The 23,802-nt window shown below is 37.5% G+C and overlaps 6 protein-coding genes and 1 long non-coding RNA gene across 10 annotated transcripts; 4 read left to right on the top strand and 3 right to left on the bottom strand.

Moving 5' to 3' along the window:
* The first annotated feature begins 26 nt into the window (after nucleotides 1–26).
* On the top strand, nucleotides 27–4,172 carry LOC106089310 (uncharacterized). Its single transcript, XR_001221585.2, has 2 exons — nucleotides 27–1,151; nucleotides 4,000–4,172. It is a non-coding gene; the product is annotated as an uncharacterized LOC106089310 (long non-coding RNA).
* On the bottom strand, nucleotides 1,323–4,027 carry LOC106089305 (phosphatidylserine decarboxylase proenzyme, mitochondrial). 2 transcript variants are annotated; one of them, XM_059363898.1, is made up of 2 exons: nucleotides 3,963–4,027; nucleotides 1,323–3,901 (listed from the first exon to the last, which is right to left on the bottom strand). In XM_059363898.1, the coding sequence occupies exon 2, from the start codon at nucleotides 3,528–3,530 to the stop codon at nucleotides 2,223–2,225; it is 1,308 nt and encodes a 435-aa protein (XP_059219881.1). In that variant the 5' UTR covers nucleotides 3,531–3,901; nucleotides 3,963–4,027; the 3' UTR covers nucleotides 1,323–2,222. The 2 variants fall into 2 exon arrangements, with proteins under 2 accessions (XP_059219881.1, XP_013110579.2); XM_013255125.2 differs by having other exon boundaries at nucleotides 1,323–3,857; nucleotides 3,928–4,025.
* A 473-nt stretch (nucleotides 4,173–4,645) lies between the features above and the next one.
* Nucleotides 4,646–6,234, top strand: LOC106089311 (beclin-1-like protein). Its single transcript, XM_013255129.2, has 3 exons — nucleotides 4,646–4,857; nucleotides 4,920–5,964; nucleotides 6,026–6,234. The coding sequence occupies exons 1-3, from the start codon at nucleotides 4,734–4,736 to the stop codon at nucleotides 6,132–6,134; spliced, it is 1,278 nt and encodes a 425-aa protein (XP_013110583.2). The 5' UTR covers nucleotides 4,646–4,733; the 3' UTR covers nucleotides 6,135–6,234.
* On the bottom strand, nucleotides 6,167–7,170 carry LOC106089313 (splicing regulator SDE2). The gene is made up of 2 exons (XM_013255130.2): nucleotides 7,030–7,170; nucleotides 6,167–6,960 (listed from the first exon to the last, which is right to left on the bottom strand). The coding sequence occupies exons 1-2, from the start codon at nucleotides 7,084–7,086 to the stop codon at nucleotides 6,247–6,249; spliced, it is 771 nt and encodes a 256-aa protein (XP_013110584.2). The 5' UTR covers nucleotides 7,087–7,170; the 3' UTR covers nucleotides 6,167–6,246.
* Nucleotides 7,171–7,965: 795 nt separating this feature from the next.
* Nucleotides 7,966–8,936, top strand: LOC106089314 (ribosomal RNA processing protein 36 homolog). Its single transcript, XM_013255131.2, has 3 exons — nucleotides 7,966–8,083; nucleotides 8,145–8,688; nucleotides 8,743–8,936. The coding sequence occupies exons 1-3, from the start codon at nucleotides 8,027–8,029 to the stop codon at nucleotides 8,871–8,873; spliced, it is 732 nt and encodes a 243-aa protein (XP_013110585.2). The 5' UTR covers nucleotides 7,966–8,026; the 3' UTR covers nucleotides 8,874–8,936.
* On the bottom strand, nucleotides 8,865–9,756 carry LOC106089315 (large ribosomal subunit protein uL11m). Its single transcript, XM_013255132.2, has 3 exons — nucleotides 9,523–9,756; nucleotides 9,177–9,461; nucleotides 8,865–9,103 (listed from the first exon to the last, which is right to left on the bottom strand). Exons 1-3 carry the CDS (start codon nucleotides 9,655–9,657, stop codon nucleotides 8,933–8,935), a joined length of 591 nt encoding a protein of 196 aa, XP_013110586.1. The 5' UTR covers nucleotides 9,658–9,756; the 3' UTR covers nucleotides 8,865–8,932.
* A 1,357-nt stretch (nucleotides 9,757–11,113) lies between these two features.
* LOC106089316 (spastin) lies at nucleotides 11,114–23,687 on the top strand. Of its 3 annotated transcripts, XM_059362147.1 has the most exons (7): nucleotides 11,114–11,382; nucleotides 11,789–12,091; nucleotides 16,063–16,233; nucleotides 16,437–16,772; nucleotides 17,105–17,277; nucleotides 20,804–21,068; nucleotides 21,137–23,687. In XM_059362147.1, the coding sequence occupies exons 2-7, from the start codon at nucleotides 11,947–11,949 to the stop codon at nucleotides 21,880–21,882; spliced, it is 1,836 nt and encodes a 611-aa protein (XP_059218130.1). In that variant the 5' UTR covers nucleotides 11,114–11,382; nucleotides 11,789–11,946; the 3' UTR covers nucleotides 21,883–23,687. The 3 variants fall into 3 exon arrangements, with proteins under 3 accessions (XP_059218130.1, XP_013110588.1, XP_013110589.1); XM_013255134.2 differs by having other exon boundaries at nucleotides 11,114–12,091; XM_013255135.2 differs by lacking the exon at nucleotides 16,437–16,772 and having other exon boundaries at nucleotides 11,114–12,091.
* Nucleotides 23,688–23,802: the final 115 nt, after the last annotated feature.

The following is a 23,802-nucleotide window of genomic DNA, read 5'->3' as shown; positions in this document are numbered from 1 at the left end:
AGGGCCTAACACAACTCACTGTTCCAAATTTCGGCGAAATTGGACAATAAATGTGCCTTTTATGGGCCCAAAACCTTAAATCGATAGATCGTTATATGTGGCAGCTATATCCAAATCCGGACCGAACTGGGCCAAGTTATCGAAGAACCTAACGCCACTCACTGTCCTAAATTTCGGCGAAATCGGACAATATATGCGCCTTTTATGGGCCATAATTTATATCGAGAAATCGGTCTATATTGCAGCTATTTCCAAATCTGAACCGATCTGAGCCAAATTGAAGATGAGTGTTGAAGGGCCTAACTGTGTTAAATTTTGGCAAAATCGGAAAATAAATGCGCCTTTTATGGGCCCAAGACCTTAAATCGAGAGATCAGTCTATGTGACAGCTATATCCAAATCTGGACCGATCTGGGCCAAATTAAAGAAGGATGTCGACTGGCCTAACACACTTCACAGTCCCAAATTTCAGCAAAATCGGATAATAAATGTAGCTTTTATGGGCTTAAGACCCTAAATCGGCTAATCGGTCTATATGGGGGCTATATCAAGATATAGTCCGATATAGCCCATCTTCGAACATAACCAGCTTCTGGACAAAAAAAGAATTTGTGCAAAGGTTGAGCTCAATATCTCTATTTTTAAAGACTGTAGCGCGATTTCAACAGACAGGCGGACGGACATGGCTAGATCGTCTTAGATTTTTACGCAGATCAAGAATATATATTCTTTATAGGGTCGGAAATGGATATTTCGATGTTTGCAAACGGAATTACAAAATGAATATGCCCCCATGCTTTGGTGGTGGGTATAAAAATATGTCAGTAAGGATGCTTTGACGAAAGCTATTGTAAAAGGAATGTATCAAAATACCGGCAGATTACTTTCGTGCAGCTTGCAACTCGTATTAACCAACTCAGAACGATAGTCAAGGGCATAAGGTGGTCATATTTCTTCCACACATTTTTGACATTTAAAACAATGAAAAAAAAAACTTTTCACATAAAAACTAATTTTAACGTTTGAATTGGTTACACTTCGTAGCAGGAAGGACCGACAAAATAATGGAAAGATAGTGCTAAAGAAAACTCTTGGAACTTGCTGTTAAAAATGGGAAAGAAACGCACAAAATCAAAGTACAAAGCGCTTAGGTAAATTGACTTCATTCATCCATGAAATCTTTGATTCCATCTTCGGCCACCTAAACATTTGATTTGACTTCTTGTTAAGAGAAAACGAGATATTGCTATTGTAAAATCACATTAAAAGGAAACAAAATGTATGCATATGCTTTGTAACAAACTTTATTTTTTTTTTTTAATTTTCTATAATGCATTTTGAAACTATATTAGAACAAATTCGCAGAGTTATATGCCTTATAAAAAATACATTAAAATTTATTTATTTTATCATTTACATAAGTTATGGTTCACCCATTAGGATGATCATGTAGTAGCTGAAATTTATACACTTAGCTAAGTTTTTCGTTTGCAAACGATATTCATACAAGTTATGTTAAAAAATAAAAACAAGTTACAAACTACTAATATATTAGAAGATTGCTTTAACAATTCTAACTTCTTATTCTGTAAAAAAAAACATATTGATAATTTAGGCTTAAAATTAAATAAGTTAATTTTGTGTTTCTTTGCTTATCGCAAGGCACTTAGGGCGAGTACATTACCCAAATGGCAAACCTTTCTTCATTTTAATTATCTGTAGAGCAGTCAATTTAATGATTTTTTCTTTACCAAATATTAGCACAATTTGTAATTACGAAAACTTGAAGATAAATTGTTCATGTGATATAACTCTCAATTAGATTTTCTATTATGAATAGAGGTATGCAATTTTTTTGGTTATGAGTCGTCATTGCCTTGAGTAAGTATGTAGGGTATTAATATTAAATCACAATATAATCCTTTTGGTTGTGTAGATAACAAATCACTCACTCCCTTAAGTAGAAAAGGGGTATTATTTTCATATTGTAATTGTCTTGGTAAGTTCCTAAGTATAGACTCGAAATTATTTTGCGCCTAGATTATAACAGTTTTGTCGATTCCTTTATGTACACATAGGTAAATATCATATGTAACACACATTTTTGCAAAGCCTCTTGGGTTCATATGAAATCAGTTGTTGTCTTCGAACAATTCCTTGCGAAGCTGCTATGCAAGCAGCAATCATAAGTAGTATACAAGTTTTTTCTTCTATGTGCTTTTCTAAATTATATGGCCCAATGGTTCACCAACTTTGATTTTCTGACCTGCCTCAATATTAAATTGGAAATTGGAGGGCGCCTCAAAGAGTAACACTATCGTACTGCCCATATTGAATAAGCCTACCAAATCGCCCTTCTTCAATATTTTCTTTTCGTCTAACGCCAATTCCTCATAGCCACGTCTGGTCTTCCATCCCACCCAACGATTTGTTTTCAACTGTTCATCCATAACAAATTGCATGGAGCCTACATTGGTGGCACCAACTGCGGTATAGCTGAAGAAACCATATTTCCATTGGCCCAAATACAAGGCACGTTCGTTTAGGCAAAAAAGTCCAGGCAACCAGGTGGCAATTTTCGGACTTACAGACAACAATTCTCCAGTAAAATGCCTGCGTAATTCAGCCTGCCACTCGGTGGGGGAATGGAATCGATGATAATCTCCTGGTGCTAAATAAATAACACACTGATACAGATTGGTAGTGCCATCCTTTTTATGTTTGATACTCTCAGCATAATCTTCTTCTTTTATGGTTTTACCCTCTACCCAAGAAGCAGGTCCCAAAAAATCTATCAAGCTATAATTCACTCCTTTCACTTGTTCTATAAGGGACTTTGAGGCCGCCCCAAAATGTAATACTTTTCCATCCGCTGGTGATACTAAAGGTGCCGCAGCATCTATTGGCCTTACACCATCCTTTAAAGGTCGGGTAAAAAACTCCGATAAACTGTTGTAGTGTTTAAAATCAGGATACAGCGCCTCCTCAATATTAACACCAAAAGCATTTGAATACATTCCGTAAATAAAAGGTCTTAGATTTTCCGGTATATAGCAAGCAGCCAACCATCCCCATGCTCTGCTCAACAGTCTCAGTGGCAAAGAACAATAAACTTTCGATTGGAACTCTGAAGCTGTGTGGGGCAATTGATCTCTGACAACGGATTGTTTGTGCAATTGCCATTCAATCGCTCCAAACACACATATTCCTACAGGAGCCCATTTTAAAAGTAATCCAGTCCATCGCAGCCAAATATTTAAGCGCTGCTTTTGCAAATCCTGTTGACGTTTGCTGTTTACGGAAGGAGGAGTACGTGTTTGTTGTTTGCCAAACTGGTTGGGTGTTTTTATGAGAGCCTCAACTTTTGTATCGTTCGGTGCAACCTTTTGCGAGAATGATTGGCGGAAGCTTTTAATCAGAGGCCATCTCACGCTTTGTTGTTGAGCTTGTTGCTGATGCTTCTGATGAACTTGCCTCCAGTTTCCGGCTTTCATAAGAAAACGACCACGAGGTATAAAGTAGGAAACCATTTTGATTAATGTATCCTTGTGTTTGGTTAACAAATATTTCAATGTCAGGCACTTTTTTAATTCACCATCCACTTAAAGCAATATCTTTCAATTAATGTTGTGCGCTGAAAGAAATTCACGTCTCCCTCTTACGAGGCTACAAAACAGAATGAGCGCTTGGTAAATGCTTTCTTATTCAGAAGCCGGAAAATTGGGTTAGTTTTTTTATTGTGAGTCCCAAAAAAACTGTGAAGACTTCTTATCAGTGGCGGCAATGCTGTAACCTTGTCGCTAGTTTTCGTTTTTGTTTGTTTTTAATTTTTCTTTGTTTATTTGCGTAACAGTGATCTGAAAATTTCGCCGATGGTTTTAAACTCAGATTAAATGTGAGGCTAAAATAAAGATCAATATATATTACCTCTATTTTATAAATATAATACTGATTTAACAAACTTTTATAATAATTCTTTTAATTTTTATCTTTTTTAAGTATTTTGGCGTGTGGGAATATGGACAACAGCTGCTTGATTTTGACAGAGAAGCAATCAAACGCTAATTCGCCGTTTAGTGGATCGATGACGTAACGGAAAACGTAATGGAATTACGAAACCTGGAAAACGTGTCGCACGGCTAAAAAACAATGAAACAATAATTAAACTGAAATTAACATGATGTTCATAAAGTAGATAAAAATTACCTACTATATTTTTACCAGCAGAGCCTGGGAAAATTTATATAAGATAAATCAGCTGGGCTGATAAATTTTTGCGATTTCAGAGTTTCACCCAAATCTCATTAGAATATCAAACAGTTTGTTTAGATTTTTAAGGGTTCTCACATTTTGTAGATTTGTTTACACTTTCTTTATTTTAATTTATAATTTACACTTTTATAATCACAAATCTATTAATATTGTGCCTTCTGCACATCAAAATGCAAATAAACGTGGAATGCTTTGTTTGGTTTTAAAAAATTTTCGTAACTAGAATGTCAATTAGGAAGTATCCAGATATTTGGCAGCCTAGTGCCATGACTATACCTTCGTAATTATGTTATTAATCCTGTCTACTATTTTATGGTCAAATTTGACAAATGTCTGTCTTGCGTTATATTTTAGGTAAGATCATCAGATGTTATTGACAATATTTGGTAAACAAAAAAAGTTTGCAAATATCCAATTGGATTGGAAAAACAAAGAAGTTATTTTTGTAAACTCGTATTAAAATGAGCCAAGTGGCTGATATAGAAAAAGTTCCAGTGTCATTTGCTTGTCAGAGATGCTTACAACCGATAGTATTAGATGAAACTTTGGAAAACATAAGTGTCCATGCATTGGCAGAGCTGTCATGTAAGTTTTCCAAACATTATTCTATTTCTTGAGGTTACTAACAGTTGCATCCAACCAACCAGTGCCCATATATGCAAGCAATGTGAACACGATCGATGCCCAGGATAACAGTTTTGATCATTTTGTACCACCATATCGCCTAACAGACTCCATAAATGGCACAGGTTTTATGTTGGTATCCGATGGCCGCGATAATAAAAAATGGAGTGCAGCTTTTAAGTTGAAGGCCGAGTTATTTGATTGTTTATCATCAAACTCCGAAATAGACCATCCATTGTGTGAAGAATGTGCCGATTCCATGCTGGAAATCATGGATAGAGAATTGAAGATTGCAGAGGACGAGTGGAGTGACTATAAAAACTATTTGAAACATTTGGAACAACAACAGGATTGTCCAAATGTTGCCGAATTGGAAAAGGAATTGGCTGAACTCAAAGAAAACGAGCAAAAACTGCTCAATCAGTTGAGCGATCTAAAAGTAGAGGAACAAGGTTTAAATGCAGCCATAGAAAATGAGGAAAAAGAAAAGCAAAAATTGCAGGATCAAGAAGCGAGCTACTGGCGAGAGTATACCAAACATCGACGGGAACTAATGCTCACCGAGGACGATAAGAGGAGTCTAGAGTGCCAAATAGCATATGCAGAACAGCAACTGGAAAAGCTTAAAGATGCCAACATTTTCAATATTACATTTCACATTTGGCATGCTGGTCATTTTGGCACAATAAATAATTTCCGTTTAGGGCGATTACCTTCTGCGTCCGTTGATTGGTCTGAAATAAATGCTGCCTGGGGTCAAACAGTATTATTACTCTGTGCTTTGGCTCGCAAAATTGGCTTGACTTTTGAGCGTTACAGAATTGTACCATTTGGTAATCACTCGTACGTTGAAGTCTTGGGAGAAAATCGTGAACTTCCCTTGTACGGCACTGGTGGCTTTAAATTTTTTTGGGATACTAAATTTGATGCAGCAATGGTTGCTTTCCTTGATTGCCTAACACAGTTCCAACAGGAGGTGGAGAAGCGAGATCCAGAATTCCTGCTGCCATATAAAATGGAAAAGGGAAAAATTATAGATCCCTCAACAGGAAATTCGTATTCGATAAAGTAAGCATTACCATGCAGTGAATATATATTACTGTCACTACATTCCTGTTTCTTTTTACAGAATTCAGTTCAATTCTGAGGAGCAATGGACGAAAGCTCTTAAGTTTATGCTTACAAATCTTAAATGGGGCTTGGCGTGGGTTTCATCTCAGTTTGACAATAACCAATAGATTATGTATTTAACTGGCATTAATTAAATTAGTTATCTTATATTTAAGAAATTGGATGTTTATTCAATAATTTTAATGAAATTCATATGTACGTTAATAATAGCTTATAGTTTTATTTGCTCACTACAGATAAGGATTCCGAGTCAGACGAACTCGTCGTTTCTTCACCTGGAGATGTTTCCGTAGTCGTTGCTGGCTTCTCATTGGCGTCGCTTGAAACTGGGGGATTAGATTCATTGCGTTTTTTTGGGACCTTATGGGAATTATTGTCGCCATCATCTGAGCTGTCTTCGGAGTCTCCCGATAGATCATCATCGATCCATAGGGCTGGTTTTTTTGCTTTTGCTTTGGCTGCTGCCTGTTGGGAAGTTGATGGCTCATGTTTGCGTTTTAAATTGTCTTTTGGACCACTCGTTGCAGCCTTTTTAAAACCCTCTTCTACTGCATCACAAACTTTCTCAGTTAGTTTTGAACGTGCCTCTTCATATTCCTTATCTTTGAACTCATGTTTGGGAACAGCTAATAGTTTTTCAATTTTACGTTTCTTTCTCTCTTCTGCCTCGCGTTCCCTTTCACCTTGTTTGTCTAACCAGGCTTTTAGTCGCTTCTCCTCATTAATATCTCGAAGCCTTCGTCCACTAAGGTCTCTGCAAGCTTCCCTGTTGGTAGTTTTTTCAATTTGTGCTCCAATGGCCCTAAGCATGGAACCAAACCCACCTTTTCCACCCAATAAACGGAAACGAATGTATACTGGAACATCTTCAGTGGGGTCACTTTGCAAACGTTTACCATTTTGCTCCAAGTAAAAAGACTCTGGAACTAAGCTCTGCAAGGCATACAATTCAAGTGGTCCGATGAAACGAATATTGTTACATGCTATATGTTTTCTACTTACCTTCGTTTTAATAAGGTAGCTAATTAGATCTTGATAAGTTATTGCCAAACTTTCCATGTTTATCTCGTAAAAATTTCGATGAAAATAAAAATATTTATATTGTCAGTATTTAGTGCTCTAATTAGTTGGTACAATAAAACGTTGGCAACACTAAATCGTAACCTAATCAGTGGCGGTGGCGTAAATAAAAATGTAGTCTTGGCTACAAAATTTAGTACAAAAATATGGAAAGGGCCATTAGGACGGATCTACTTTAAAGATGCATTAAGTTTTGTGAACACCGATGTAAGACTTTTGTGAGCTTAGTTTTTGTATTTTTCTTATTTATGGCTGGTACTATGTTCGTTTTTCACTGTTTAAAACCCATGTTAATCGCGATTATTTTCATGAAATACTACAAAAATCTCAATGATAAAATAACAGTTTTATTAAAATCTTACCAAATGTTATTAGAGAATGTCCAACTGAATAAAATCAGCAATTTAAAATCTTTTATCTATAAAAAGTAGTCGCAGAAAAATAACGCGAAAAGCGAATATAGTACCAGCCTTTAATAGTTATTAATTACTAAAGGCTGGTACTATAACCGTTTTTCGCCGATTACTTTTTTGAAATAATAGATTTTAAAGCAAAAAACTTAATGATTTTGTTCAGTGGGACATTCCCTCATTACTTATATAAAAATTTTAATAAAAATTTTATTTTATCATTGTTATTTTCATGTTGTTTCAAAAAAGTAATCGCGAAAAAGGTTTTCAACGGTGAAAAACGAACATAGTACCAGCCATAACACTTTTGTAAAAGGCACTTTGAACAGCTACATGCAACAATACGTCACGTAAATACGACGGCCGCGTTGTTTGTCCAAAAACTTCAGCTGCGTCTTCAAAAAGTGTTGGTAAGCGAAATTAACATCTGTTTTCTGTTTACAAAAACACTGGATGCAGCACGTGAATTTCTGGCATCAAAATAAATAAAAAATAATTATAATTAAGAAATGATTTCCTCCTCTGAAGATCACAGTTCATCTGATGACGATGATGAGCAACAAAGAGTAAGGTTTACCCAAATTTATTTTTAAAATAAAGATATAATAAAACTTTTTCACTGTCTAGAATGAAATACGCGAAGATCTTAAATCCATGTCTTTTGAGGAAATCATGAAACTCAAAGAGGAATTGGGATCGAAGATTTACAAGGAGGCGGTTTTAGGAATTGAAAATCGCTCTAAAAATGCCAAGTTGAAAAAGGATAAACAAGATTTCAAACGTCTGAATAAAAATCGCCCTAGGGAACAGACTTCAACGCGTCAGGTCCCATTTCTAGGCGCTGAAATGCGTTTGAAGCGTAAAAAGGACCATGACATAAGAGATCCCAGGTTCGACGAAAGGGCAGGTGACTATGATGTCAAAAAGTTTAAGGAAAATTACAAATTCGTTAGTGAAATACGTGAAAAAGAGGTGCAGCACTTGAAGTCGGCATTAAATAAGGCCACTGATGATGAAGAAAGACAAGATATCAAAAAAACCATACAGAGACTTATAAACAAAAATGTGGAGGAAAACAAGTGGCATCAGAAACAACAGCAACTAAAGGAAGAACAAAAAGAAGTACAAAAGGCAATAGCCGAAGGAAGACAGCCTCATTTTGTTACGAAGAGTATGTCTCATTTTGTATATATGCAACATTTTGTTATTTATACTTTTATTTCAGAGGAAAGAAGAGCAAAAGAGTTGGTTGCACAATTTGAGGATTTAATGGAGAAGGGAAAACTAACCAAACATCTGGAAAAACGCCGCAAGAAGAATGCAGCTAAGGATAGGAAAAGAATTGGATTTGACTAAAGCTTTCTTAACAATGTATAGACGTATATTTATAACAATAAAATATATCAAATTTTACTTTAACCAGTGCGTAACATTTTTGCTTCGCGCTTTTCTTGTAGCTCTCGTCTCTGAGCTTCAACCACAGCACGTCGTTCTTCTAGAAATACGGCATAATCTTCGGCTTTTAAGTCACGAACGATTTTGATGCCACAAGTACGAGCTATACCCACTAACATTTCGCACATTTGCTGATAATTGGAGCAAAGTAAAATAAATAAATAAATATAACATTTGTTATAATGCATGTTTATATAAATATACCTGCATGGTTAATAAAGCGTTGGGAGGGTCTTGGATTTTAATAGCAGCAATTTCATATAAATGCTTCAACGTTATCATACCAGATACTTCTTTACCCGCATTCATTGCACCTCTTTGGATGCCAGCAGCTTGTTTGAGTAAGAAAGTAGCCGGAGGAGAATGAATGACTAAGTTGTAGCTACGATCACTGTTTACTGAAATTCGACAAGGCAATGGAACGCCTTCTTTCATTTCGGCCGTTCTTGTATTAAAGTCCTTACAAAAGGCAGCTATATTGATTGCTCGCTGGGAACGATACCAAAAGCATGTTATTTTATAAAATTATCAAAAAGTCAAACCCAAATACCTGTCCCAACATTGGGCCCAGTGGTGGGCCGGCTGCAGCCATACCCGCAGGAATATTGGTTTTTAGTTTTGTGGTATGTGTAATTTTCTCCATACCTTTCTTCATAGTTTTTAATTTGCCAGCGGCTTTAGACATTTTTTATGTTAAAATTGTAACTATTCTTTAATAATTTATAAAAAAATATTTAGAAACTAGACAACGGGGGTTATGCAAAATTATTACCAAGTGTTTGAAAGTGAAATTGTTATTATGGCTACTTATGTCAATTAGTGCATTCGTATGGATGCAGGGAACGGAATGGTTGTGAGGTGAAACCGTTATTTTAAGATTTTATTTTTTTTACATATTGTTTTTTAAATGGGAGCTTAATTGCAGTTGGTCACATCTTAAAATGTATACAAATTTTTATGGGCTGTTTTTATTATATTCGCTTTTCGAGATATTTTTCGAGGATTACTTTTTTTAGATAATAGATTTCAAAGCGAAAAAACTTGCTGATTTAATTCAGTGGGACATTCTCTCTTTATTTATTGCAAAATTTTAATAGAATTGTTATTTTTCAGTGTTATTTTTCAAAAAGTAATCGCGAAAAACATGGGTTTTCAGCGGTGAAAAACGAACAGTGCCAGCCATTAATTTTTACCAATTTCAAAAATGAACCAATACATTTATTTTTGCTTTTAACATGTGCTTAAGGAAGTAACTTATCAAATATTAAATTGACTGGCGTTTACAGTCCAACAAGCAGATGCTAGACCTATTTCATGACTGAGTTATTTAAATGTTGTCTCACGCAAAATAGCTGCTAACATCCGGCCAGATTTGAAGGTTTTAAGATGTCAGGGGCCGAATTACCGCATACGTGAACGAGTAAAATCGTTCGAAATCCCTCTATTGTGAATTATGAATTTCATAATTGAACCACAATTTTTGAAATTTGGAACGCGTATGTTTAAATCGGTTATAATTTATAAAAAAAATTGGATTAAAATGTGTATAAAAGTTGTATAACATCTATTAAATACGAGCAATTCCATGGCACCCGGTTGTACGTACCGGATTGACCCGACGGAGTTCTTTATCGGCAAGGGCTGCCGCCTCAGTGTTTAACAAACTGCTACAACAACAACAACAACGAGATGAAATTGCATTCGATACGAAAGCGAACTCGAACTCGGTAATACGGCCCCAGATTTCTGTTTACAGCTGTTCGCGTGAGACGACATTTCTAAATCCGCTTTGGGCTGGTACTACAATATATAAACTTTTCGCGATATTTTTGACCGATTACTTTTTTTAGATAATAGATAAAACAACTTGTTGATTTCATTCAGCAGGACTATCCCTCATTATTTATGGTAAAATTTTAATAAAATTGTTATTTGTGTAGTGTTTCAAAAATGTAATTGCGAAAACGGTGAATAACGAACTTAGTACCAGCCATTAGCAATTTCATAAATTCGCTCAAAATATCTTAAAATGCGAACAGCCCAATGTGTTCAATATGGGCGCCCTTTGTTGTCGTCCTTGTTTGCCAACACTCTTTGGCGTATAAAATAGTCACCAACACTAGTTTTTCACAAGGGTTGATATCAGACATAACAATAAAATGCAGCAAAAATTCTAAAAAAAAGGGAGAAAAATATAAACTGAAAAGTATCGGGTTAAATAAGGAAGCCTTGTATAATAAAATAATAGTATATAAAATAATAGTAATAAGTAGGGGACAATATATATATTTTGTTTGAAATCGCTGTAATCACCACAATTTAATGTGAAAATTAAGGGCTGTTTGAGAGACGTTCATAACTCCCGGAACAAATTCTTTTGTGAAAAAATTTCGTGGGGGAAACTGTTATGGTGCGTAACAAATCATCATCATCATCGTCATCCTCGGGCAATGTCAATAGCAGCAGCAGCACCAAATCACCCATAAGAAGTCATCGTAAAACATCTAGTGTTTGTAGTGTAGCTTTGGAAGATGTAAAACCATCCACCTCAAGACGTTCACCCAATTCCTCCTCCTCACCAGATGATGACTCCGATGAATATGAGATTCCGAATGCCAGATCGACATTTAGCTCTGTACATAAACAAAACCTTTATGTTGTCTCTTTTCCCATCATTTTCCTCTTCAACATTCTGCGAACACTTATTTATCAGCTGTTTTGTATATTGCGTTATATTTACGGTGCTAGCACAAGAGTTATATATCGTCCACATAAGCGTGAGTGTAATATTGAAATTGTTGTTGGCTCCTCGTCAGGCACACAAAACACCAGCCTAGTGGCCGTATCATCCAAAGATAAACATCAACTGCTCGAACATCAAGCGCACAGCAATTGTTCAGCTGTAACTTCAACGGCAATTGCGCCCTATCCTCTGCCGTCATCGCGCATTCGTAATCCTCAACAGCAATTGGAAATGTTCAATAAAAATAGTAGCGGCATAGCTCCAGCTGGATCAGGTCCTGGTCCAGGGGATCCTTTATTGGCCAAACAAAAGCATCATCATCGTCGAGCATTCGAATACATTTCGAAGGCCTTGAAAATTGATGAAGAAAATGAAGGTAAGTGATTGCATTTAATTGTGTGCTATGACTCACTCATTCTGATTCTATAAGAATGGGGGTAATGTGAAAAACGGGAATCCGTATGAAATCGTTGTGGTTATAAAAATCTCAGCCAATAATTTCTCGATAGATTACAATGTTTTTTGTTATTGTGTGTTTGTTAGTTCCTAGATTGAGATAGACAGAAAGAAAACCATCAAAATGATCTAGGAAAAACAAGTATGTGGTGGGATCGTTAGGGCAATTGAACAAGTATCGAGTTTCATGTAATTATTTATTACGGCGCCATATGCTCGCACACTAAATTTGGAAAAGATTTTTCAATAGGGCCACCGACATTCCATGGAAAAATATAAATTTCAAGAAGATCTGATGGTGTTATTGTTGCCGCATAATGCCTAAGGTGGTGAATTTTTGAACAGAAATTTTTCTGGGTCATATGCAGTTGTATGTCTAGCCACATTTGCATGTGGAGGTAGCGATCCTCGTCATATTCGATAGGCGAACAAGATAGTTCCGCGGAAATATGATGTCCATTGGTTATTTAAAGGCGCCAATAATTATTTATCATTGGTGTGAAATATCACAGGCTCTCAGTTTTTGAGCAAGAGCTACTTGCCGCATGCCGGGAGACTGTGTAAGAGCTTTCAAATGTGATATCAAGTTGTTGTAGCCACATTTGCATGCAGAATTGGTGATCCTCTTCAATATTCAAGTATTTTGGGACAGTTGATTGTCGAAATCATTTCTCCATCGACTATCACATTCAGCTCATTACCCCCTCATGGGTGTACGTAGTAAACAATGTGGCTGAAGATTTAGTGGCAGATATATTCAGATCTTTGCAGCGAAATAAGCGGCAAGTTCGTTGAGGTAGACGTTTAACCTATCGCAGATGTCAACAATGAGTGGTGGCCTAATACCATGATCGTACAATCGTCCGCATAAGATACGATCTCTATACCTCTTGGAGGGGGTGGAATGGAGTATAGTTAGTGGTTAAACAGTGCCGGAGATATCATCCTGCATTGGGGAACTCCCTGTTTCACTCAACGGTGTTTCCACTTCTTATACCTAAATTCCACAAACGACTGTCGAATACACAGATAATTCGCGACACAGCATTTCAGTCCTGACTGGAGGGAAGTGTTGGCTATATCCCCAAAAAGTTTCGCATGGTTACGGCATGCACAGCAGTTGTTGTGCAGTGAAATTTTGCGAAATCCATGCTGATATTCTGGAAATCGAACGAGGCTCGGGAGAAGAAGTCCTTCAAGCGGCTTGAGTATCGGGATCACTCTGCCCATCTTCCAGACATTGGGTACTATAAAGTGTTCAGAGACAGGTTGAGGACAATGGTTAGGTGCTCGACTCCAGGTAGATCCAAAAGTGTAGATATTCCATTGGGGCCCAACGCCTTTTATGACTTGGAGTCGCGGATGACACGGATACTCGGCTCAGAGACCACGGATACGACGAATGGCTCTCTTCATTGCCTTGTCACTCCCGGGATGATCAACAAATTGACAGTTGATAAACCTGGCACATATCGGTCAGTCACAGTTACGTCACCCAAAGTGATTGAGGACCTATCCCTTCTTTCGGTGTTAAGAGATGATGGTTATCCCCTTATTATTGCTGGCTACTTTTGTAAGGTATTCTGCTATGTTAAAACTTATCTACCAAGTGGTGTCGCTATGCGGCACATCGTTCGGACTCGGAATAAAAAAGTAGGCCCATTATCATTGAGCTTAAACTCTTATCGATCTACACTCATTGAGAGAAGTTTCCCTGTTCCTTAATGGAATATTCATGAGAAATTTTGTAGAGTGCAATGAATCCCATCGCGCTCGTCTGCGAGTACTACTTCCTGCGCCGGGAAATTAGGCCGCACTTGGGTTATTCGACCGACTGGTATAAGGCAAGCGGCTGCTGCTTTAATGATGTCTCGGAATTACCTCTCAGCACCTAGCGAATTTGAGGGGGGTATTGGCTCAATGAAAAGGCGTTTGGTGCATTCTCTGAAGTCAATCGGCCTTCTTTTTATTTATAAACGCCCAGCGTTCAGAGATTATGAAGTCGGGTTGTCGGTCGGTTGTTGGTCTGCTCCCAAGGAAATCACGGATTGGCAGGATGCGCTGCTCAGGAGATGCAATGGAAATGTCTGGCGAGCTGCTGCCCCTCTTTGTAATTCTAGTGGCCCCACGTCATCGTCATTCACCGTGCGGAACGTAGTTCCTTCAATCTGATTCATATGTTGGTCGTTATTTGTCGGAGAATGCCAAAAAATGTGATGCGCATTCAAGTCTCCACCTAAAGCCTGATGGAAATATCAAGTGGTGAAAGACAAACATGGTGTCAGAGATTTTAGAAGAAGCGCAGAAGATCGAGACACTTGGAACGCTATTCTAAGTTCGGCTAATGGGACAAATGTTCTTTCATAACCAATTAAAGTAAGTAAGTCTTAACTATTAAGTAATTTATGCGCACAGTTTGACAAGAATTATGGATTTGAATTCAAGGATGATGAGTTCAAAGCCCTTGATGGACTGAAAAGAACCTCTGACCTTACTTCAAGCACGGCAATGTTCTAGGAAATGAGAAATCGAACAAGTATACTAGGAAGTGTTCCGCTTCGACAATTAACATGAAATGCATCATTTGCTCAACTCCTGAAATTTCTCAGAATAATGTGGCGGCACACGTATAAATTCCACATACTGATTAAATCAAGTACTTGCTTTGTTCATGCCCGGGTCACGAGGAGCAAAAGCGCAACTTCATTCAGATCCGCACTATAGACAATTTTACGTACAGGGGTCGTCGATGTAAACAAATCTGCGTTAACAACAAAAACCTTCAATCTTGGGTAAACGCTTCTTCTTTGATGTGGAAGACTTTTCTATTGTATATCTTTGGGGTTTTCCAATACACATTGAGAAGATGGGATGGTTTGGGCAGTAGACACGATATAATTCTATACATGCATCGTGTGCATGCACGCAGTTATGTAAGCATGCACATACTTGGAGAACAGAGTACAGTAGTAAAAATTTACTTCTTTGATCAAAAGAGTACTTTTTTCGTTTTGCATAAAAATTTCAAAAATAAATAAAGAAAAATGCTGCCTTAACGAATACCGATGACGCAGTACCACAATCCTTTATAAATAACCCTAACCGAAGACGAAAGGTCTCCATCCTTGAGGTTATATCCGAGATATACATCAGCTATGGGTGACCGCTTTATTCGAATTTTTGATTGCACATTGATAGTAACCTAAAATCGAAAATCTGATAAATATTAAAATTTTGAGTAAAGGGCCTAGGGGGAACGCCCCAACCCAAAATCCTACAATAATGTTCCATTTAAATCCCAAACGACCTGCATACGGCAATTGCAACCCATAGGGCGGACTTGATTGGATCAACTAACAAGTGAATATTTCTATTTTATCATCATGCGTTTCCTGAATAAGGAAAACTTCCGAATAGTTTAATTTGTGCATAAAAAGGTACTAAATCGGTCGCGGGGATACTACGGTACTTTTGAGGTGGAAACAATAATGAAAAAAGTACTATAGTACTGACTGTTCCATTCCTGATGCTTGCAATACTCCGAGTAACACACTTGTTAACATTGGGTTCCCCAAAAAGTAATTGCGAATTTTTCATATAGTCGTCGTTGGCGTCACAGCTTGTGACTCTGTAATTGCATTCTTTCTTCTGTCAGTTATCAGCTGTTACTTTTGCTTTAGAAAAAAGTGTAAAAAAAGTATATTTGACTAAAGTTCATTCTGTTTTATTAAAAATGCATTTACTTTCTTTTAAAAAATCCGAAATTACTTTTTGGGCAACCCAATAAAATAATAACCGCCTTTCAGTCATTTCCTCACCCTATTGTTGGGCTACCCATTCATTCAAACTAAACTCAAAACTTATCTAAATTTTTTTTTCTTTAATTTCCAGGTCACAAAGAATTAGCCATTGAATTGTACCGAAAAGGTATTAAGGAACTTGAAGATGGTATTGCCGTCGACTGCTGGAGCGGACGCGGCGAAGTTTGGGAGCGTGCCCAGCGCTTGCATGATAAAATGCAAACTAATCTTTCCATGGCACGAGATCGCCTACATTTTCTTGGTGAGTATAGATATACAACAACCATATAAAGTTTGTAGTTAGCATGTTTAGTGTTTTTTTTTTCATTTTCTGTTAACTTATTTTTTTGTTTTTTATTTTTTATAATTTTTTATATCATTAACATCATTTTTGTGGTTGTGTCATGATGTTGTTCTTGTGGTACTGTTAACAAACATACAACAAAAAAAAAACAATTCCTAAAGAATTGCGCGATGAACAATTACGTATGGAGGCTTTACATCTCAAGGAAGCGGAAGAAGATAAAAACAAACAAACAGAGGCTCTTAGAAATCGTTCAAATGTTAAATATAGAAAATCGAATACATCAACAACTTCTCCTACAACTTCTAAGCAATTGGCCAAAAACATACAAGTTGTACAGCCAATGCAAATGGAAAATAATAATAGCAACAGTGGTGGTAACATACCATTGGTGCGTACTAATAATACCACTAAGCTACGCAGCATAGCTGCCCATAATATAAGATACAATAGTTCAAGTAACAACACCTCAACTAGTACGGGGTCACCTGCTGCAGGTAAGATTGAAATTTTTTCATATTGACACAAAGCGTACCACAAATAGCATCAAGGAGCATAATGCACAAAACGATCATCATATATCTTTGTTCATGCCACAATTCTCTTATTCTTGAAATTGATTACGAAAATGCTTTCAAATATAGTTAAAACATGTCACTTTTGTGTATTCAAACCACTTTTTGTGCACACACTAACACATTTCTGATTTAGGTTTCAATCTTTTTTTTTGGCTTAAAAAATAAAAAAAACGTTTAATTTTTATAGAAAGATTTAATGAATTTGTATTGTATTTTGATTAAATTATTTTGTCTATTGTATTATTTTCCAGCTTCGGGTCGTAAACTCACTGTTAGCTCTACTAAACGACCTGGCAATTTGGCAGTGGTTAACAAATCGCAGACTTTGCCACGTAATTTGGGCTCAAAAAATGCTATAGCTGGTGTATCACAACGTCAACCCGTTAAAACTGCTGCCACGCCTCCTGCCGTACGAAGACAATTTGTAAGTTATAAAACTAAATATCATTTCCATAATAGTCCTTTAAGATATTAAAACCCCGGCACGGGATAGCTGAGTGGCTGGAATATTGAGGTCCGATCTGTGTGGTGTTCAATACATAGCTGCGAGCCACCGGGCGCGTCCGCAGTTTGCGGATAGTGGAATGCTTCATACGAAGAAGGTAGCTGCGGCAAAGTAGGTAGTTGCAAAGGCAGTCGCGGACATTCAGCGGTATCAAGCGGATACCGCTTGATACCGCTGGCCGTGCGGCACCGGCCATTGCACAAATACTGAGTGCCTATGATGCTCGATATGACAAGGCGAGCTATTGGCGCCAATGGCCATTTTGTTCCTTTCATCAGTTCCATTCGTCGCAATGAATCAAAAGGTTGTCATACTAGATACGCATCTACCAATGAACGTCCGATTATCTGGGAAATTGGAAAATTTTTTGATCTACTGTTAAGACACTCTCGAACACCGGTAGAAGGGATAGCAGGACCTTAGTCTCTTTTAGCGTCGCAACTGTGACTGACCCGAAGATTTGTGCCACGTTGTTCAACCGTCAATTTATTGAGCATCCATGATGGGCCATGGGTAAATACCCAAAAGGTATTTACCCGGTAAATTGGGTAAATACCTGGATATTATATCCAAAAGCTGGGTATTTATAATTTTGCAGATATCTTGGGTATAAAAATATTTTTCAAAAATTTTTTGATGATTTGGTATTTTTTGTATGTGAACCTGACCTTCTGATCTCATAAAATCGGATTTTAGATATATATAGCCGCTATATAGACCGATCTTCAGAATTGAAAGTCTTGAGGCAATAAATTGATAAATTTTCATCCGATTTCGATGAAATTTGGCACCGTGAGTTCTGTGCGGTTCAGATCGGACTATAGCTGCCCTATAGATCGACCACCCGATCTCCCGATATACGGTAATGAGGACATAAAAGATCCATTTATTACCCGAATTCGATGAAATACCCATTCCTTTCGAATGTGTTACTGCTATGAGCCCATAAAATTGACATTTTTCATCCTATTTCGTTGGAATTTGGCACAGCTAGTTCCGGTACCCCTCTAAACTGCTGCCATATAGACCGGTCGCCCGAAATTGATTATTAAGCCCGTAAAACGAGCATTTTCCATCCGATTTTGATGAAATTTGCACCAGTGCGTTTTGGCACCCCTCTAAACCTTTTTGTTGAACATCGTCCAGATTGGGCCATACAGGGAATGTTAACCAAATACTCTATTCAATATTCTATATTGGGAGATTGGTCTATATGGCGGCTATATCCAAATATGTTTCGACCTGGATGATATTCAACAAACAGATGTGGAGGTCTATCAAAACTCACTGTTTCAAATTTCATCAAAATCGGATCAAAAATGCTCCTTTTATCGATCTATATGGCAACTATATCCAAATATGATCCAATCTGGATCAAACCGGAATTCGCTGTGCTAAATTTCATTGAAATAGCAAGAAAAATGATCCTCGAATACTTTACAACTGACCTCAACCTGTCTTCGAACACTCTTATAGCACCCGATATCTGGAAAATGGGCAGAGTGAGTACTTAAGCCTGGAAAGGACCCGAGTAGGGGGAGTCGTTCAGAACGAACTCCCTTCTCTCACCAGTAGGAAAAACATTTGAGGGACTACACCTCCCGAGCCTCGTTAGAGATTTTCCATTCGTCGCATTCGAGCATCAGCATGGCTTTCAACGATTGCATAGCACAACAACTGCTTTGCATGCCATCACCGCACATATTTTCCGTGGCTTCAATCAGCCCATAGGACGATCCTCGTGGCACTGTCGAAGGCATTTGAGACGGTCAGCCATGTCAAACATGGGAACATTGCCAGACCTAAAACGCTGGGTCGAGAATTATCTTTATGGTCGCTATGTATGTGTGGAAATTAGTCATAAGAATTCGAAACACCGTAGAATAAAACAGGGACCTCCCCAAGGTGGGTTGATAACTCCGGGACTATTTTATATCTACTTATCTTCCATTCCACCCCCTTCAAACGGCATAGATATTGTATCATATGCGGACGACGGTACGATCGTGGCACACATTGGTGACATCTGCAATAAGTTTAACGTCTACCTCAACGAATTTGTCACTTATTTCGCTTCAAAAGATATGAAGATATTTGCCACCATATGACTACCGGCTGCCATGGGGTTGAGGCATTCAGTATTTATGGCGGGCCGCACCGACTCTTACTCAGTATTTATACATGAGCCGTTGTCTCCCGGCCTCTCACTAAGTTCCTCCACTCGATACCGCTGAATGTCCGCGACTACAGTTGCATCTACAGTTGATTCATTCACTAACAGCAACCTGTGGATGCACCCGGTAGCTCGCTGCTGAGCTTCTCAATTCCAACTTGTGTGGTGCTCATAGTTATCCCTAACGGAAATAATTTTGTAAATTGTGAAGGTTGACGAACAGCTTTTCGATCTATTGCTGTTAGTATACTTAACAAAATGGTGCTGAAACATTCTGGGCATCCCATCGGATCAGTCTCTGCTATGTGGCCAAAAGTGGCTGAGGTCCTTTTATATACCTTCTATTGGCACTGAATTGATAATGGACTACTACCTATCAATACGGACACTAAAGTTACAGTGCTCTAAATGCCTTAGCCGTAAATTCTTCCTAAGTTCGCTAACCACTCTATCGATTCCTAGATGCTGTGTTTCGATTGTAAGTGTTTGTTGTTGCAGCCACATAACTGCATGTGGGGGTAGCGATCCTCGGCAAGCTTTTATTGAGAAGCAAGGTCGCTCCGTAGAAAAGTTACACCAAAACAGAGAAACTTGATCAGCTGTATAAACGAGAGGCCCTAGCGTTTATGATGTTTCCTACTTTCCTTCCAGCAACACGAATACCGATGAAGGGTCCCATTAGCAAAATCCGCTTCATAGTACCGGCTACAAACATCTTTAATATATCTTTTGGTAAATTTCAAAATGCTAATTTTGCCCATGAACATTCCACTAAGGAACAGGGGCAAACTTCTCACATATCAATGAGTGCAGCCCGATTCAAGTTTAAGCTCAATGATAAGGGGCCTCCATTTTATAGCCGAGTCTGAACGGCGTGCCGCTATGCAACATCTCTTTGGAGAGAATTTTTACATGACTTAGTACCTCACAAATGTTGCCAGCATTAGGAGAGAAAAACCACCGCTGAAAATTTTTTCTGTTGGTCTCGTCAGGATTCGAACCCAGGCATTCAGCGCCATAGGCGGACATGCTAACCTCTGCGCTACGGTGGCCTCCTTGCTGGTTTCAACTCTAAAATTGCTTTGAGTCTCATGTTGTCCCAATCGGTCCACTTTACATTTTTGGCTGGTGCCCCTCATCCGAAATTCTTTCCAGCCAACCTACACAATCTGTAAAAATACAAGACAAACACCACACACTTTGAATTTTAGATATAAGATATATATTTCTGTTATGAATTGCATTCTTATTTGGAAAAAAATCTTTTTGCAGTCTTCAGGACGCAATACTCCACCACAACGTTCACGGACACCCATCAGTGGAATGGGTAGCTCTGGTGGGCAGTCGAACAGTGGTGCCAGTACACCTGTTGTTAGTGTCAAGGGTGTTGAACAAAAATTGGTACAAATAATACTCGATGAAATTGTGGAAGGCGGTGCTAAAGTTGAATGGTCAGACATTGCTGGGCAAGAGGTTGCCAAGCAAGCCTTGCAGGAAATGGTTATTTTGCCAGCAGTGAGGCCTGAACTATTTACGGGTTAGTATTTCTATCCCATAACCCCTTACATCGAAAGTGTATATGAAAATTTTGTTTTTCCTTTATAGGTTTGCGAGCTCCTGCCAAAGGTTTGTTATTATTTGGTCCACCAGGCAATGGTAAAACATTGTTGGCCCGCGCTGTGGCTACCGAATGCAGTGCTACGTTTTTGAATATTTCAGCAGCCTCCTTAACCAGTAAATACGTGGGCGATGGTGAGAAATTGGTGAGAGCATTGTTTGCGGTGGCTAGAGAAATGCAGCCCTCGATAATATTCATTGATGAGGTGGACTCTTTACTATCTGAACGCAGCAGCAATGAGCACGAGGCTTCGCGTCGTTTAAAAACAGAGTTCTTAGTTGAGTTTGATGGCCTGCCAGGAAATCCGGATGGCGATCGCATTGTTGTTCTAGCGGCCACAAATCGTCCACAGGAATTGGATGAGGCTGCCTTGAGACGTTTTACCAAACGTGTCTATGTATCTTTGCCAGACATTGAGACGAGGGAACTGCTTTTGCGTCGTCTATTGCAAAAACAGGGCAGTCCTTTGGATACGGATGCGCTTAAGCGGCTAGCCAAACTCACCGAAGGATATTCGGGTTCCGATTTGACAGCCTTGGCCAAAGATGCAGCCCTTGAACCCATACGAGAGTTAAATGTGGAACAAGTGAAATGCTTGGATATAAGTGCTATGCGTCCAATAACCGAAAATGATTTCCACAATTCCTTGAAGCGTATACGCCGCTCAGTAGCCCCGCAGAGCTTAACGTCATATGAAAAATGGTCTCAAGAATATGGTGATATTACCATTTAAAACATCATATAAATTTTCTCACATACACACACATACACTTACTACAACAACAACACACACACAAAAACATACACACACCTACCTACTCTTAAGTCTTGTAGCTATTTAAGATATTTGAAGAAGAAAAACCAAGGATGAAATTATTTTCATTTAATATGTATTCTACTATCTCTACTATAACCTGCAGCAAAACTATACTCTACTGCATCTATGTGCTCCTATACTCCCCCCTTTGCATCACATACAGCATTCTCCCCCCTCTTTTATGCATATGCGGCACATTGATAATGTGTGTGTGTGTGTGTCTGATATACCACATTCAAAGAAAAGCAGTTTCCAATGTGAGTTATACAATGTTTTTTTCTAAAACTTCCCATATGTTTTTTTGTTTGTTGCTAAAATAGTTTTTATTAGTGTCTTTAATATTTTTAAACTATTATTTAATTTTTGTTGTTGTCTAAAAGAACTCCCCTGTTCAATGTTAGATTATGATTTTGTAAACTATAAACCTGCCTTTTTCTGAAATTTCATAGAAACCAAAACAACTCACCCACAACACAAAAGCAATGGAGAAATGTTCACACATCTAGTATGTAGAAAATGTATCTTTGTTATAATTAATCTAGTTTTAATGGTCTCATGTTCGAGTGTGCTTCATCCATCCGATTTTTGTTAGCCAAGAAACACACAACAATTCCATGTTTCCATTTCCTACCAGTGTTTTCTTATACATAAAATAGTAGTAATGGATTTTTAGGAATTCTATTTTAATTAAGGATTTGTTTTAGAATCTTTAGGTTTATACATATATGTTGCATTTATATTGTACTTTTATTTACTTCTAGTAACTCATTTCGATGTATTGCTGTTGTGATAGGCAGCCATTTCCATTGCACAAAACTTTGAGTAATTGTCCATTCATTTCATATAGTGGCCTAATTGGCACCTGACATTTATTTCTTTTTGGGACTTAAATGGAGGAAAAATTAGGTATGGAAAAGAGTTTATAGCGCAGAGAGAGAGGAAAGCGAAGAAACATGAACTTTAATTAAAAAATCATTGAGTTCAATATTTCTTTGATTTATTAAAAACTAATTTCTATTTCACAAAGATTTTTCAATTATTCTTAAAACATTGCCTTCATATTAAAACATAGCTACGTTTCGTTATTTTCAAATTAAAAATTATTTTACAATACAATTGTTAAATTGTCATTTTATTCCCATGGTTTCAGTCACAATTTCATTTTAATCTGGAAACCTATTTAAAAAAAAAACGTCCTGTAATATTTAATTTCACTCATTTTTTTGTTGGTTCACTGACTTGAACTTTATTCAATATACATACCACGTTTGGAAATCCTCAAAAATGTTTTTAAAATTTATGTGTCAAAGCCATGATCGTATATTGGGCCTGCCCTATTTTAGCATTAAACTGTTCAAAGTGTGCGTTATGTCTTGATGTCGTAAGATATTGATAACTATTCTTTGAAGGACAGTCATATGACTTGCACTGGATAGTGTAGTGCTAAAATAAAACAGTCCCTTTAATAACCATAATCTCAATTTTTGTTCATAAAATTTTTTTTTAATTGCTTCATCATTGTAAGTGATTCCATTTTTGTTAATTTCATATTCTACACCTTAGCTTTAATAATTTGCCTCTATCTGGTGCAAAAAAAGGCTACAGAAAATATGTTTGTATACTTATTATCCAAAACCCCCCTACTTTAAAAACATGATACTATTTTAAGTATTTTCTTTGTTATTGTTTTTATTCCATTAAATGTAATACCTTCATTATAATGTCGTATTTTATTACGTATTTCATATGCTGCAACTTTGGTTTAGTTTTATTTAACATATAAGGCTGAGTTAATTCGAATATAAAGGGGCTACATAACCAAAGCTTCTATTCCAA

This window comes from Stomoxys calcitrans, chromosome 2, assembly GCF_963082655.1.
Source record: "Stomoxys calcitrans chromosome 2, idStoCalc2.1, whole genome shotgun sequence".
Lineage (NCBI taxonomy): Eukaryota > Metazoa > Arthropoda > Insecta > Diptera > Muscidae > Stomoxys > Stomoxys calcitrans.
This window is presented reverse-complemented; position numbering and strand designations above follow the sequence as displayed.

Excerpts from the sequence above, each read along its gene's own strand:
- LOC106089313 (XM_013255130.2), bottom strand. The coding sequence starts at position 7,086 with ATGGAAAGTTTGGCAATAACTTATCAAGATCTAATTAGCTACCTTATT. Across the intron at positions 6,961-7,029 it reads GCTACCTTATTAAAACGAAG|AGCTTAGTTCCAGAGTCTTT; the intron begins GTAAGTAGAAAA and ends TATGCCTTGCAG.
- LOC106089316 (XM_013255134.2), top strand. The coding sequence starts at position 11,380 with ATGGTGCGTAACAAATCATCATCATCATCGTCATCCTCGGGCAATGTC. Across the intron at positions 16,234-16,436 it reads AGATCGCCTACATTTTCTTG|AATTGCGCGATGAACAATTA; the intron begins GTGAGTATAGAT and ends CAATTCCTAAAG. Across the intron at positions 16,773-17,104 it reads TACGGGGTCACCTGCTGCAG|CTTCGGGTCGTAAACTCACT; the intron begins GTAAGATTGAAA and ends ATTATTTTCCAG.
- LOC106089305 (XM_059363898.1), bottom strand. The coding sequence starts at position 3,530 with ATGGTTTCCTACTTTATACCTCGTGGTCGTTTTCTTATGAAAGCCGGA.
- LOC106089315 (XM_013255132.2), bottom strand. The coding sequence starts at position 9,657 with ATGTCTAAAGCCGCTGGCAAATTAAAAACTATGAAGAAAGGTATGGAG. Across the intron at positions 9,462-9,522 it reads TGGGCCCAATGTTGGGACAG|CGAGCAATCAATATAGCTGC; the intron begins GTATTTGGGTTT and ends TATCGTTCCCAG. Across the intron at positions 9,104-9,176 it reads ACGCTTTATTAACCATGCAG|CAAATGTGCGAAATGTTAGT; the intron begins GTATATTTATAT and ends TCCAATTATCAG.
- LOC106089314 (XM_013255131.2), top strand. The coding sequence starts at position 8,027 with ATGATTTCCTCCTCTGAAGATCACAGTTCATCTGATGACGATGATGAG. Across the intron at positions 8,084-8,144 it reads ACGATGATGAGCAACAAAGA|AATGAAATACGCGAAGATCT; the intron begins GTAAGGTTTACC and ends TTCACTGTCTAG. Across the intron at positions 8,689-8,742 it reads GCCTCATTTTGTTACGAAGA|AGGAAAGAAGAGCAAAAGAG; the intron begins GTATGTCTCATT and ends CTTTTATTTCAG.
- LOC106089311 (XM_013255129.2), top strand. The coding sequence starts at position 4,734 with ATGAGCCAAGTGGCTGATATAGAAAAAGTTCCAGTGTCATTTGCTTGT. Across the intron at positions 4,858-4,919 it reads TGCATTGGCAGAGCTGTCAT|TGCCCATATATGCAAGCAAT; the intron begins GTAAGTTTTCCA and ends CCAACCAACCAG. Across the intron at positions 5,965-6,025 it reads GGAAATTCGTATTCGATAAA|AATTCAGTTCAATTCTGAGG; the intron begins GTAAGCATTACC and ends TTCTTTTTACAG.